Below are 15,525 nucleotides of genomic sequence, written 5' to 3'. Positions count from 1 at the left end.
GGCGGACCGAAGATGGAGAGTAAAGAAGATAGGTGGAGAGAGTATAGGTAGGGAGGGGATAGGTCAGTCCAGGGAAGACGGACAGGTCAAAGAGGTGGGATGAGGTTAGTCGGTAGCTGGGGGTGCGGCTTGGGGTGGGAGGAAGGGATGGGTGAGAGGAAGAACCGGTTAGGGAGGAAGAGACAGGTTGGACTGGTTTTGGGATGCAGTGGGTGGGGGGGAAGAGCTGGGCTGGTTGTGCGGTGCAGTGGGGGGAGGGGATGAACTGGGCTGGTTTAGGGATGCAGTAGGGGAAGGGGAGATTTTGAAACTGGTGAAGTCTACATTGATTATTATATTAAGTCGTTGATTTTCATTTCATTACGATGTCGGTATGGTTCTGAGAAATTTTGTTTATTGCCAAGCCAATTATGACTGCAACGGTTTCTCACTTATCTCTGGAAGAGGAAATGAGATGGTAACGGGGATGTGCTTAACTGTGTGTGTGCCCGCTGGTGGCAGAGCAGTTCACAGCTTGAGTGGAGCATTTTCTTGTCGGTTCAGAGTTGCTGGAATTTCAGACATCTCGATTAGATGCTGGCGTCATTTGGGGACGACGTCCCTGCTTTATGGTTAAAAATTAGCTTCGTCTGACTCCTCTTTCAGACAGCCCCCTCAAATTTTCACTCTGTGGTTCTTGTTGCTTTCATAAGAGTTTGAGTATCCCTGCAAAGTAGGTGGGGTTTCTCATGAGGTTGACAATGTGGGTAACGACGTCCTCTTAGCTTGTAATGAATGAAGTGCTTAGGTGCTGAGGCTCCCCTGTGACTGTAGAGAGGTGAGAATCTGACAACACGAATGCAGCAAAGTGCAGTAACCACTGTTGGCTTGAAGATATAGAGAAGCGTTGGGCCAATGGAGAATGGCTGGGACAGCGGGTGATACATTGCCTTTCTCTGAAATACCTGTCAGTTGGACTCAAATCAGTTCAGCTTGGACTGTAACCTCTTTCGTTGTGCTGCTTTGGAGTTACCACCGCTTGGTACTGGTGTAAGACTGAGGATGTAGAAAGCAGGGACTCTTCCAAAGGTCAGGAATTGCCACCCAAAGTTTCTGCTGGCTGCAGAGATCCATTAGAAATATTTTAGGCCAGTTCCTGATGCGTGCGGACCTGCAGCAAAGAACTGCTTTTCCTCATTGAAAAACGAGTATGGAAATTTGTTTTAAAAATTGTCACATTGCTGTAACAAAGAGTTGCTTTTCTATAGTTTGGGGCAATGTCGTGGAGGGATTTCCAGAAGTCACCCATTCACCCAATTTTACTATGCACCGTTTTTGCATAAAAATGTACTTTGTGCCGATGCGGTTTCCTTGATTGACCTGTACACACAGCAGTTTAGACATCCAGTATTGGGCAGGAAACTCGACCTCTGTAGGAGTAATAACTCTCTCTTGCATCATGTTGCGAATAGATATTTGTTCTGGGCGGGTAATCTGTTGGCAGAATCTTTTTCTTAAAAAAAAGTCAGATTTAAATCTGCTTTGTGTGTGTGTGTATACAAAGGGGAGGTCACTGAGCAAACCTGTTGTGACCTTGGGGTTGAGCCTGCTGTGTGTCAAAATGCAACAGCGGGCTGTCAGCTTCCTGGATCACGTGGTTATTGCCCACGCCCCCTTTCCCCGGGCGCTGACGTCAGTTGATCGGCTCGAGCGGAGTCCTGGGCGGAGCGCGCGGCAGCCACTCTGCTCAGCTGGTGGCCACCCGTGCAGGCAATTGAAGCAGCAGCAGCAGCAGGAGGAGGAGGAAGAAGACTCTGAGCCATGGAGCAGGACAACTACGGTCAGTGCCAAACCAATGCACTCTTGTAGCTCGGATGGGCAAAAAGGGTGGGCAGGCTGCACGGAACTCGGGACTGGATTGCACCTATTTCCCACACCACTTCCCCCGCGCGCTCTCCTTCCCCTAGTTCTGGCTCAGGAAAGCCCCCCACCCCAGCGCTGCTACAGTGTTTCAATTATGTTTCTTCTGCCCCGGCGCAACTCAAAACTTGCAACAAAGAGAGATTGTTGGGGAGATCCCGTCTCCTTTCGCTCCACAGTCCGGCGTTCAGAGGAAACGGGTTTGCACGGTGCCCTGTTTCCACAGCATGCTGCCTCCAACCATGCTTCAAAGGGCAAAGAGAGACACTGACTTTAAATTAGCACGTGATCGCCTCAGAGACTTTCAAACTTATATTTTTTTATTCGGGACTTTTTGTGCCGGTGTTATTATGGTGCTGATGCTCTCTGCTATGCCAGTAGATGCGTGGGATCAAGTTTTGATGGTGGAGGGATCGGCCAATATGTTTTCTTTCTCTACCCCTCCCCATTTGATTTTTATTTTCCCGTTGCCACCCAAGATAAACACTCTATGCAAATCAAGGACGGCCAGCAAAAGGGCATTAGTGCAAACATTTATTTTCTTAAATGTGAATAAATTGTTTGAAATGTTCGTAATATAAAGCAGTATTGCAGCCTCAAGTATCCAGTGACATATAACCATGCTCGTGAACTTCGAATAAGTCACAAAGTCCAGTACCGAGATGATATCCTGGCTGTCGAGGAGCAATCACACACTTTGTCCATCGATGGATGTAGATTAGCATTTGTGCAGATAATATCATCCAGTATTCAAATGATATGTCACTTCAAGGTGTAAATTTTAAGGCTGAAAGTGAATTCTCATGCAATTTAATGAATTCTTTACAATGTTCTATTTCATTTGTGTATAATTTTTTCGAGTTGAACGTGTCTTTGCCAAAATCATGTTTTGCTGTCTGCTTGCCCATGTATGTTTTTATGTTTTCAGTCTTGTATTGCTGCTTGGTTTTGTTGTGGCACTGCAAACGGTGTCACAGAGGAAGGTAGGTGACAAGTCTTGGTCAGGCAGAGTGCAGTGTTAAGTGGTAAGATGAGAATGTGAGATAGTGGTGTTGTTCATCATCCTGCATTTAATGTGTTACGATTGTAACATGCACAAGGGATCAAAGTGATGTTGGTTGAATGATTTTATGAAAGTGAAAGTAAGATGCACATTTAAGATTGGCCTTAATGATGTCTTCCACATCAGATTTGAAATTGGGGGCTCATTCGATTTACTTTGGTGCAGTGAGCAGACAATGTACCAGGGGACATCCAAGACCTGTGGGATCATATAGAGATGAAATAGTCTGAAAAACAAGGAAGAAAATTGGAATGTGGAAACTGTCAAAAGATTTTCACCTGGCTGGCATTCGTTATATCTTATCATTTGCTGTAATGCTTGCATCACAAAGCAGAAAAAGTGGCAAAAACCATTTTGTAAGACAGTCGTCTTATAGGAAGAAAGCTTTTTTTTGGTTTCAAACAATTTTTTTGTTCATAATCATTGAGGAAACTGACTTTTTTATTATTCATTCACGGGATGAGGTAGTGACTTGCTAGCAGCGTTTATTGCCCATCCCCAAATGCCTAGAGGGAAGTTGAGTCACCCACATTGCTCTAGGTCTGGAATCATATGTAGGCCAGACCAGGTAAAGATGGCACTTTGCTTCCCTGTAGGGCGTTAGTGAACCAGAAGGGTTTTTCCGACAATCGACAATGGATTCATGGTCACTCCTAAATCCAGATGTTTGTTAAATTCAGATTCCACCAGCTGCCATGGCAGGATTTGAATCTGGGTCTCTAGATTAACAGCCCTGCGATAATACCACTAGGCCATCACCTCTGTTACATAATTTTTTCTAATTTTATTGTATGATTTAAAAACTACAGTTAATTGTCTATAACTCATGGATACATTTCATAAAATGTCTTTTAACTCCATTTGCTTGACTCATTAATTATTTGTGTGGCATGCTTGTATAAAGGAAAAGTGTCCTTAATTTTTGGAAACTTAAGTTCTCCATTTTGGACCCGAGAGTGCCAGGTATGAAAGGAGAGATAATAGGAACTGCAGATGTTGGAGAATCTGAGATAACAAAGTGTGGAGCTGGATGAACACAGCAGGCCAAGCAGCATCTTAGGAGCACAAAAGCTGACATTTCGGACCTAGACCCTTCATCAGAAAAGGGGGATGGGTTGATCACTTGACTTCCTTCTGGATATAGAAACACAAACTGAAATTGCTGGAAAAGCTCAGCGGGTCTGGCAGCATCTGTGGAGAGAAATCAGAGTTAATGTTTCGAGTCGAGTGACCCATTCAGAACAGAATGGTCACTGGACCCGAAACATTAACTCTGATTTTTCTCCACAGATGCTGCTAGGCCTGCTGAGCTTTTCCAGGAATTTCTGCTTTTGTTTCTGATTTACTGCATCTGCATTTCTTTTGGTTTTCCTTCTGGATTTACCTGTGTCCCTCATACATGGTCTGTGATGGGTAGAATGTACAGGGAGAGGTTTTGTTCTCTTCCGGGTCTTTCAGAAGCTTTAGTCACTTTGAGGGATCATGTGGTATCCTCCCAGCTACTAAAAGCTGTTCCACACCCATTGGCTGCTGCAGTGTAGGTATTGTATAATTGAGAAACAGATAATAATGTTTATGTTCATTTTATACTGTATTTGGGTATCAGTGCTGCCTTCCGTAAAACAAAATTATATTGCTATGGCAATAGTGGGTATTCTAAGACCCAGTTAAAATAGAATTATGAGGGTGACAGAATTTTTCAACATGATGTATTGGCAGACAAATTTTAATGCATTCATCATCTCTAACTTGTGGCTTGATTTCAACTTGTATTTTTCCACAAACAGATATACAAATCGCAAAACCATACCATTTGGTTATTACAGCTGTTGTATTTAATTTGGATATAATGGTTGAGATGCATTTTACCAGACTTGCTGAACCTTGGAGATAAAAGTGTAGGGTTGAATGTTTCATAAGGACATAATTCAACAATACCGTTCTTTCTTAGTAATTTGCAAGTGCATCTATAAAGTTGTGGAAATACGTTAAGAATGGGATGCTTTGTAGCAGTTTGCCCAGGAAAGCTTTTTGACATTGTAAAAAGGAGCATGTGTTATTGTCAGAGAGAGCTTTTTTCTGAATCTCTTTTAGCTGGAAGTGTAGTTGGGCAATATGAGATGTTGAACATCTTTGATTTCTGTGATTACTTAGGCATTTAAAATTCATATAGATGATTGTATGTAATTATGGAAATGTGTATTATTCTGAATTGCCATAATGCTAATTGTCACAGAATAAAATCTGTTTATTTGATGTATGCGACCTTTGCTTGTATTTTGTCATTTTAAAGCACTAATTAGATGCTAGAAACAGCCTAATAATAATAGATATTGTGAGTTACACTATTTCTCTGACTGTGAAGTTCCTGCCATGGGTCATTTATGAATGGGGACATTGGCAGAGCCTATTCATAGTTTTTGTAGAGTGTAACAACTCCACATTATGGTCGTTATCTGCAGATGGTTCTGTTTTATGCTGCCTCTAATTCTCACTTCTAAAGCATAAATTTCCGGAGAGGATTGAAAAATAACTGCCTGACAAAATATCATTGCCTTTTAATGTTGCAAAAGATTGATTGTATATCAGCACCTGTGGTGAATTCAAAGTTGGTGCAGTTTTCAGTCACTAGGAGATCACAGTTAGAATAGCCTTGTGTTATGAGTCATTTTCTAAGTAATATAGCATTTTCTAAATGGTCTTGTGTTCTTTTCAGCCTAAAAATAGCCCGAGGCATTCTCTGTCCATTCAGGTGGATGTAATATAACCATTACCTTATTTGTAGTCTGATGAGGGTCCAGGTAAAATTTATTTCAGCAATTTGTTTTTGGACAGTTTATGCTATGCCTTTGTGCCATCCTGAGATGGGCCTTGAACCTTCTAGCTTAGTGCCACTGCATGATGTGATCCATATTCATCCATTTGTCATAGAGTCATTCAGTCATTGACATATACAGCATGGAAACAGACCCTTCGGTCCAACTCATCCATGCCAACTAGATATTCTAAATAAAACTAGTCATATTTGGTCCTTATCCCTCTAAACCCTTCCTGTTCATATACCCATCCAGATGCCTTTTAAAGGTTTTAACTTTACCAGCCTATTCCACTTCCTCTGGCAGCTCATTCCATACAAGCATCACACTCTGCATGGAAAGTTTGCCGCTTAGGCCCCTTTGAATACTTTCCCCACATTCCTTAAACCTATGTCCTCCAATTTTGGACTTGCTCCACCCCAGGGAAAAGACCATGTCTATTTATCCTATCCATGCCCCTTATGATTTTATAAAACATCAGAAGGTCACCCCTCCAATCTCCGAACCTCCAGGGAAAATAACCCCAAACGATTCAGCCTGTCCCTTTCGCTGAAACCCTCTAACCCTGGCAACATCCTGTAAATCTGTTCTGAACCCTTTCAATTTTCATAACATTCACAACAATTGCACGCAATATTCTAGTAATGACCTGACCAATGTTCAACTCATTCCCTCGTCCTTTTTTCAGTCTTTTTTCCTCTGTCTTGTATGTTTTTAGGCTTTTGTGGCTTGTAAATTTGCAAATGTATGAGACCTCCCGCAGATATTAATGGGTTATCCAATTCTATACTTATATTTCTGATGAAGGGTCCTGACCGAAACATCCACTTTCCTGCTCCTTTGATGCTGCCTGGCCTGTTGAGTTCCTCCAATTCCATACTGTGTTGTTTCTGACTCCAGCATCTGCAGCTCTTCCTAACTCTGTAACTGTAGGAAATATCTTTTGTTAGTGTACTTGCCCATTAATACAGAGCCCCAGGATCTCTTTATGGGTCCCTTAAGGTTTGTGATCCTAGTTTGAAAATATGTGCTCAGTTTTAAATTATGTAATGCGAACAGAACAACTCGGAAGGAACTATTAGAAGTGTTTTCAGCTAATTAATTGCTCACTTGAACACTCGTGCATTGTTTTGCAGCAAAGAAATTTGAAAGGAGTTTGGTTTAGCAAGTCCTAATGCAGGCAATATGTAACTATGTCTGTACTCTGGAAAGTTTCCCAGTTATCTTATTTAATGATCAGACAGTGTTGATTATAATCTATGTTTTATTTTTCCCGTCTTATTATCGAAAGGAGTTTTGAAGTGTCTTCTGCATTTGGTGAATGAAACTGGTTACTCTTGTATTTGTTGTGAGAACTCTATATTTTTACTTTAATCATGTTGGTGAAGCTTGAGTAATCTTACATACAATTGCAGAAACACCAGAGTATAAAGTTTATGCATTGTTACCTGGAAAATGACGTTAGCATCACGTTTGGAATAATGTTAGAAATAGTTTGATCTGACTCATTTCAGTAGCTGTATGTAATGACCTGCTTACTAACTTAAAATGTTATCTGAAACATGCACTTTGAGAATTAATCTTTTGCATATCAAATCCAGGGGGCTAGAGAAGTATGTGACCCATCACCTGTTCAGAGTAAACAGAGATTAACTGAGGAAAATCACTCTTAATTGTTATCTGTTTAGATTTTGACCACATTAACACTTGAGCTGCATTAATGTATTGGCTTGCAGATAATTTTACTATCGCTTTAGTACTCGGGAATTATGAGTGAAGCATGTTTTTCTAATTCAACTCAGTAAGTGGAAGAGATGTGCTATAAGTTTTGTTATTGGCAAAATATCAAAGTTTAAAAGCCAGTGCAATATCGTTCACCATCAAGTAACAAACAATGATTCCAGCAATGATGCTGATTCCTGTATGGTTTTGTGAATGTTTTGAGCGCATTGTGGTGTGAATTGATGGTCCACTGATATTTGACCAGTAGGTTACATAGAATCATGATGTTTGTCCGGGAGGCGACTTAATGCTGAGTAGTGTGTAGACACTGTTGCAGATCAAGCTGCCATTTGTCCAAGTGCATGTGTCCTTTTAGACATTATGCAGAGGTGGCAGTGTTGGACTGGGATGGACAAAGTCTGAATTCACAAAGTCCAACAGGTTTATTTGAAAACATAAGCTTTCATAGCACTGCTGTTTTAGATTAGATTAGATTCCCTACAGTGTGGAAACAGGCCCTTTGGCCCAACACGTCCACATCGCCCCTTGAAGCATCCCACCCATCCCCATCCCCTATAGCCCACACAACCCTGAACACTACAGGCAACTTAGCATGGCCGATCCACCTAGCCTGCACCTCTTTGGATTGTGGGAGGAAACCAGAGCACCCAGAGACACGGGGAGAATGTGCAAACTCCACATAGACAGTCACCGAGGCTGGAATCGAACCTGGGTCCCTGGCACTGTGAGGCTGCAATGCTAACCACTGAGCCACTGTAAGTGGAGAGAAGTGCGCAGACACATACGTAGGCGGAGAAATAATGGCCAGGTAATTGAGAGTGTCAACAGATAAGCATAAGTAGTGTCAGTCGGCTCAATAATGAGATTCTGCAGATGATAAAAAGTCTCAAACGATGTGAGTAAAATGTTAATAGCGGAATAACAAGTGAAGGGATGACCTATGAACTGATTAAGACAGAGATAACTGCAAGTGATGAAAAATAAGGTGGCGCTAAAAAGAAACCAAGTGGCTGGAATGAAGTGAGAGGGTATTAGAGTTGCATGTCAAGGGTCTAAACAAAGCAACAAGTATTCCAAGTTGTGTGACTTATGATTTTAAGACCTTAAATTTAGTACATGGCTTGGAAATACTTAATCAAAAATAAATTCTCAATGTTTAGAATATACTGCCAATTGATGTATAATTCTTAAAATTTGCATTTGGGCTTTCTTTATGAAATGGAATATTGGAATGGTTTTGCTTTTTGCATGGGGCAGCAAGGGGATCTGGGAGGCAAACTGGTTTTATACCCCAGCCGATGTTATTCTGTCTCTAATACGGTGACAAGCAAAACTGGTAGGATTATTTGGGATTTTGAAGGCAACATTGAATACGTTAATGTCAATTTCACACCCTGTGAATGAAGTTATAAAAGCCACCAACGGCAATTAAGTTAGCTGGTTGCTTTTAAAACTTACAATAACTTAAGGAACGATCCTCAATTATAGTCTTCAAATAAAGCATTATCACATTTTAATACCAAATGATTTGCAATTTGGTAAATATCATGTTAACAGACTAACAGAGGTGACGCTTTACCTTGCGGGAACTTCGTACACGTGATTTGAGCTCAGGATAATTGGTATATTGTTTATTAAAGGACTGGGTGAGGTACAAATGCACACTGCAGTCAATTTTGGGAATCTGAAGTAAAAATAGGAAATGTTGGAAATACTCAACAGTTCTGTCAGTTTCTACCTCCATAGAAATTATGTTAGCCTGGAATTTTGAGATCCTTCCAGTGGCTAGCAACGGTGGGAGCAGACCTAAAATACGGTGCCAACTTTCATGTTCATCCTCTTGCTTCATTCCACCCCCAGGCTATTTGTGAGAGGGGGGGCGGTTTTGGAAAGGGTAGGACAGCAGCTGGGCCACCTTCCAGTACGTGAGGGGGCTGGCTGATTTAAACTCCAGTCACCTAATGTGACTGATGGAGCAGGCTGCCTGGAAATTTCCTGTCACCTTCCAGGTTCACAGAGTTGGTGCAGAATTTCTTTTACTTCCAACAGGGGCCTGCCCATTGTACCAAACTAGCAGCACTTCAAGAATCTTAGGTTTCCAGTCTGAAAGCATCTCAGTCCTCCTCCTCCTCCATTCTAACAAGGTTGGCCCAGTTACAAAGGTTGTGTTTTTTTTTAAATTAAATCTTGGAGAAGTTGGTGAGACATTGTCTCCATTTGGATGGGTCACTTCCTTCTTTTCAGTTTTGCTGCTTCCCACCATAAGGGCCCACCTGCTGATCTTAGTTGGACAATGATCACCCGCTCTGGGCTTTTAAATAACTGCTCCAGGGAAATTTACAGACTATATGATCTTTTATGGTTTAATCTCAGTGTGAGGGCAGAGTTCAGATGTCTGCAGGGAAATTCCTGACCTCTTTTAAAACGTGATTATAAATGGTTAGCAGGAAGCTCACGTGATTTTGGTGCAAGCTTTCCCCTTCTTCCTCTTATTCAGTTTTAATATTGTGCCCCTGGCAAGTACTTATCTTAGTGGACAATAAAGGATCAAGGGGAAACAATACTGCACACATGTGATCTGAGCCTATGCAGGCCATTTGGCCCCTCAGAGCAGTTTCAATCATTGATAAGATCACTGTTGATCTGGCTTTGGCTTCAACTCCACTTTGTGCTGCACAGCCTGTACGTCTTCAATTCCCTTTTTTTGGTCAAAAATCTATCTAACTCAGCCTTGAATAAATTAAATGATGCAAACCTCCACTACTGTCCTTGGAGGATAATTCTGTAAAGTAAACAATCACCGTATAGAAGAGGCCTTTTGGCCCATCAAGTCTGTACTGCCAAAAATATACTTCTACCTACACTAGTCCCACTTTGCTGCACAAGGCAATGGGCTTAGAATGTTACGACACAAGTGCTCATCCAAGTACATCTTAAAGGCTGAGTTTTCCTGTCCCAGGCAGTCCATTCCTGACTTCCTCCACCCTCTGGATAGAAAACGTGTTTTGTGAAATCCCATCTAAACCTCCTGGTTTTCATTTTAAAATTATGACCACTGCTATTGACTTTTCAACTCCGCAACAACTGCTTTCTACTCAGCCTCTCCATGCCCCTTGTAATGTTATATGCCTCTATCAGGTCCCCCTCAAGTTCCTCTGTTCTGGAGAAAACATCCTGCTTTTATCCAGAGATAGTCAAGAACTGCCGATGCTGGAGTCGGAGATAACAGCGTGGAGCTGGAGGAGCACAGCTGAAAAAGGGTCCTGACCTGAACGCCAACTTTCCTCCTCTGATGCTGTCTGGCCTGTTGTGCTCTTCCAGGTCCACACTGTTATCTGAGTTTATGCAGCCTCTCTTCACAGATGAAATGCTCCATCCCAAGCAACGTCCTGGTGAATCTCCCCTACACTTCCTCCAGTGCGGTCACGTTCTTGCTTATAGTGTGGTGACCAGAACCACTACAGGAGTGATCCAACAAAAATTCTATACAGCTCCAACCTGACCTTCCTGCCCTTAAATCTCTGCCATGACTGATAAAAGCAAGTTTTAGCTGTTTTAGCTATCCTATTAACCTATCCTGTCAGTTTCACGGGTCAGTGGTCAAGCATTACAGAATCCTTCTTTTTCTGAGCTTTCTACTGTTTTGGCATTTATTGAATATTTCCTTGTTTTGTTCCTCCTTTGAAAGTTTATCAGGCTGTTTATTAGGCTTAGATTTGATTTGCTGTTGATCTGCTCAACTGACCAATCTGTTTACATCCCTTGATAACCCAGCATCATCTTTCTCACTGCCAACAACCTAGCCAACCTTTGTGTCATCTGCGAACATACTTATCATCCCTCCCACATGCTCTTCTACATCATTTATGAATATCATAAACAACAAGGGACCCAGCACTCAATTCCTGTGGTCAGGCACTGCACACCAGACTCTAATCACACTAACAGCCTTCTACTGCCACCATCTGTCTCGTGCCACTAAACCAAGTTTGGATCTATTTTGCTTAATTACCCTAGATCCCATGAGCTTTTAATTTCTTTGAATTTTCCATGAGTTTAAGAGAAAAATATTTCTTCTCATCTCAGTCTTAAATGGAAAACCCCAAGCAAATAGTTTGGATATTTGTTGATCACTTCTTGCAAACTTGAAATAAAATGTAGGGGAGAGAAGTTAATATTGCACTTTGAAGAAGAATTTATGGTTATTTCAGTTCGCATGAGGACAAAAGTGTCCCACATCGTAGCTATCCAAAGATGGCACTATTCTCAAATTATTTCACAATGATGTCAAATACAAATTTGGGAAGCTTGCATAGAAATTAGTTTGTGCTCTGCTTTATTTTGCCAATCTGTTCAACATTTCTAAATTGCCGATCTATAAACTGGCCGGTGTCTCATTCATCCTCTACCATTGTAATTCCACTAACAATAGCAAGGGATGCTGCTGAACTCATAGATTCGTATGTCCCATGCAAAAGTGAAACATTTTCCTCTTTTGTTCTGCATAGTTAGTAGACTGGGGTATATTTCTGCACTACTTAGTGGATAATGGGACTTCAGATATTCTTAGTGCAGGCCTGTTGCATGTTATTTGCTACTGTGTGTTGATTAATTACAGAATGTTCAATCTTTATTTAAATTTTTGCTTAAATAAGGAAGCTTCTTCCCTTTCTCATAAAAATTGATGTGCGAGGGTAGTTTATTTATCTTTTAGTTTTCCTTTTTTTTGACAGACCGTAGCATGATCACTATTCTCGGATGGGTGCGGTACAGTTATACTGTAAGCCCTCATAGCTGAATAATCCAAAACTCACTGACTTGTACATGAAAAAGTAGGTGGGGTTAGGGAGGCTAGTATCATCGATAGAAATGGCAGGTTTGGAGTAGAGGAAGAACTGAAGGAAAATTGTATAACACTAAACTGTAGCACGGAAGATAACTTTGCCTTTTGAGCTTAAACGGACTTTTGCACTTTGAGCTAAAGATTAAATTTTTAGTATTGTATAAATGTAAGCAGTTAACAGTTCGTGTTTCATCTGTTTGCTCGACCTACAGTTGATATCGCAAGTATTGTAAATAATTTGTGTTCTGCATTGAGTATTTCTGTCTGCGTGGTTTAATATTTAATATTGAATTTCCTCTGGCATTGATATTTTGCAAGTTCCACTTTTGAATTAGCAACAAATGAATGAGGATTTTATTCCATCTCACAGTTTATTATACTTAAATTATTCCTCAATTGACGATATTCAACGTTGTGGAATTCTGATAACAATTGCATTCAAAAAATTACGATTTTCCCCAATTCTTTATGTATCCTCAGTATGAATAGATGAGCAGGATGGGAGAAGCTTTAAAGTGGGAGATTAGGCTTATGACTGGTGTGCATGTTTGTGGGAGTGACACTGTCACAATTGTGTACTGTTTTATATTGTATTAGTAAGTTAATGATCCCTACGTGTGTTTTCTCCAGAATTCCAGTGTTTGCTCTCTTTTTTTCATATTTCATTTATGTAGTTGATCCGCAACTCTGAATTCTTCTAAATGTTGGTGATAAAATGGCAAGTTTCAACAGTTTCATTCCTGCCTATTTCTGCTTTCTGTAAAATGAAGAGGATTTTCCAGGACCAATGAAGAATGGAACCTTTAATCACCATATCAGAAGAAACGTTTTATGAGGCTAAGATAAAACCATATAAACTTTGCGGACATCTTGGAGCCGTTTAATTTTCAGAGGGGATTCGGAAATCTATGGGATACTGTTTCCTCCAAACCAGTGTTGTTTTGAAGGAATTGTAACATAGTTGTACTCAGTAAATGGAGCGTATTAAGCATTTAAGAAACATGTTTCAGTGGCAGTTGTTTTTTGGGTGTTTACCTTGTCTTGCAGGATTGGCTGAATTAACTATAAAAATTGAGGCAATTTTTAGTTTATAACCTGAGACTGATAAAACACTTGCTTTTGCACGAGGCATACAGGATTTTTGCCCTGAATTTGGTCATAAAATACCTGAGCTCACTATCGTGGTCACTATAGTAATTTGAACAAGTTGCTTGAACACATCCCCTACAGCACAGATTAATGTGCGAGCACAAAGCATGTTTAAACCTGACGCAAATGTGAAAGTTGTCCCGTTGTCACGGTCAGATGCCATTTTGTTGGTTGGGTTAAACATCGCCTTGCATTGTTTTGATAAATTTCTTTTAATTTGTCTCCACTTTACATACTTAAATAATAGACCTTTCAATTCAGTATCAACCACGTTTTAGCTTTTATTCCGGTCACCTTTTACTGAGCTTGTGCAGACAGCAAGTAATGTCCGATGTTGTGCAAATAGCATTACAACATAAGATATATAAGAGCAGAGTAAAGCCATTTAGCTCATCAGGTCTACTCCAGTAATTGATCATGGCTGCTATGTTTTTTCAACATCGTTTTCTTGCATACTCTCTGCAACCCTCAAACTCCTTGCTAATCTAATTTTTCAAGGAAGCATCACCAGGCCCAAAACTTTAACTCTGCGTTTTTTTTCCTTCACAGATGCTGCCAGACCTGTTGAGCTTTTCCAGCAATTTTGTTTTTGTTCCTGATGTACAGCATCCACAGTTCTTGTTGGCTTTAAGAACTTATCTATTTCCGTCTTAAATACACTTAATGACTAGGCCTCCGTGGCCTTCTGCAGCCATGAGTTCCACAGTTTCACTAGCTGTGACTGAAGAAATTCCTCCTCATCTTGATTCTAAAGGGTTATCCCATCAATCTGAGACTGTGCCCTCTGATTATAGTCTCTTCTCCCTAGTGAAGGTATCTTCTTTACGTTCACCCTATCCAGGCTTTTCTGTATTCTTCAAGTTTCAATCACATCCCCCCCACCCCCAACACCGCCCCCTTATTCTTCCAAACTCCAAATACAAACCCAGAGTTCTCAACTGCTCCTAAATGACAAGCCCTTCATCTCTGCGGTCACTCTTGTAAACCTCCTCTAGACCCTCTAAGGCCAACACATCCTTCCATAGATATGGGGCCGAAAACTGCTTAGAATATTTCAAATACAGTCTGAACTAGACCCGTATACAGCCTCTGCAATCCATTTCTGCTCTTGTGTTCTAGCCCTCTTGAAATGAATACTAACAATACATTTGCCTTTCTAAGTGCCAACTGGGCCTGCATGCTAACCTTAAAAGACTTCAAGGACATCTGAGTCCTTTCGTGCTTCAGATTTCTGAAGCTTTACCCCATTTGGAAAGTAGTCAATGCCTCAATTCCTACCAAAAAAATTGCCGCAAAATTTTCTGCATTGGACTCCGTCTTCTATTTCTTTGCAGAGTCCCTTAGCTTGCCCAAGTACTTCTGCAGCCTCACTGTGACCTCAACACTACCTATCCCTCCACCTATCTTTGTGTCGTCTGCAAACTTAGTAACAATGCCCTCCGTTCCTTCACCCAGATGTTGGAATTTTTCAAGTACAGATTTGTTGGCTGTGTGACCCTTGCATCTCCTATACATCCAGTTTTTCAAAACTCATTGTTCATTGTGTTGGCGCATAGAAGCCACAGAGTATCAAAATACTATGAGCAAAACCAGAAATCTGAAATAAAAATGCATTTCTTACTGATACAACACTTTTTTGTTCTTTTCTCTAATGCCATTTGCATGAACTCAGGAAAAGCTCTGCTTCCTTTGCCCAAACCCTGAGTGAGTTCTATTTTCTTGCAGTCAAAAAACATGTATTCACTGGGCTGTTTCATCAAGGAAAACAATGAACTTCACACCTTTTATAAAATATGTGAAGTTTAGTCGTTGACCATTTTGCAGCAAGTGGAGAGTTAGAACATAGAACATAGAACAATACAGCGCAGAACAGGCCCTTTAGCCCTCGATGTTGCACCGACCTGTGAACTAAATATTTACTTGGTTTAAAGATACCAGAGCACTTGAAGAATTCTGTGATATTGCGCAGAATGCCCCTGCAAAATTCTCACTAGCCTCATACTTAAATTGTG

General features: G+C 40.9%; 1 protein-coding gene across 1 annotated transcript in view; it reads left to right on the top strand.

Moving 5' to 3' along the window:
• Positions 1–1,700: 1,700 nt before the first annotated feature.
• Positions 1,701–15,525, top strand: part of cyth1b (cytohesin 1b) — a 227,477-nt gene continuing 213,652 nt past the window's right edge. Inside the window, exon 1 of the mRNA XM_048555045.2 lies at positions 1,701–1,819. Coding sequence (XP_048411002.1) covers positions 1,801–1,819 — 19 coding nt within the window. The 5' untranslated portion in view covers positions 1,701–1,800. The remainder of the gene's footprint in view (positions 1,820–15,525) is intronic.

This window comes from Stegostoma tigrinum, chromosome 22 (assembly GCF_030684315.1).
Source record: "Stegostoma tigrinum isolate sSteTig4 chromosome 22, sSteTig4.hap1, whole genome shotgun sequence".
In the NCBI taxonomy this organism is placed as follows: Eukaryota; Metazoa; Chordata; class Chondrichthyes; order Orectolobiformes; family Stegostomatidae; genus Stegostoma; species Stegostoma tigrinum.
Note: the sequence above shows the minus strand (reverse complement) of the source record. Positions and strands in the feature narration are given on the sequence as shown.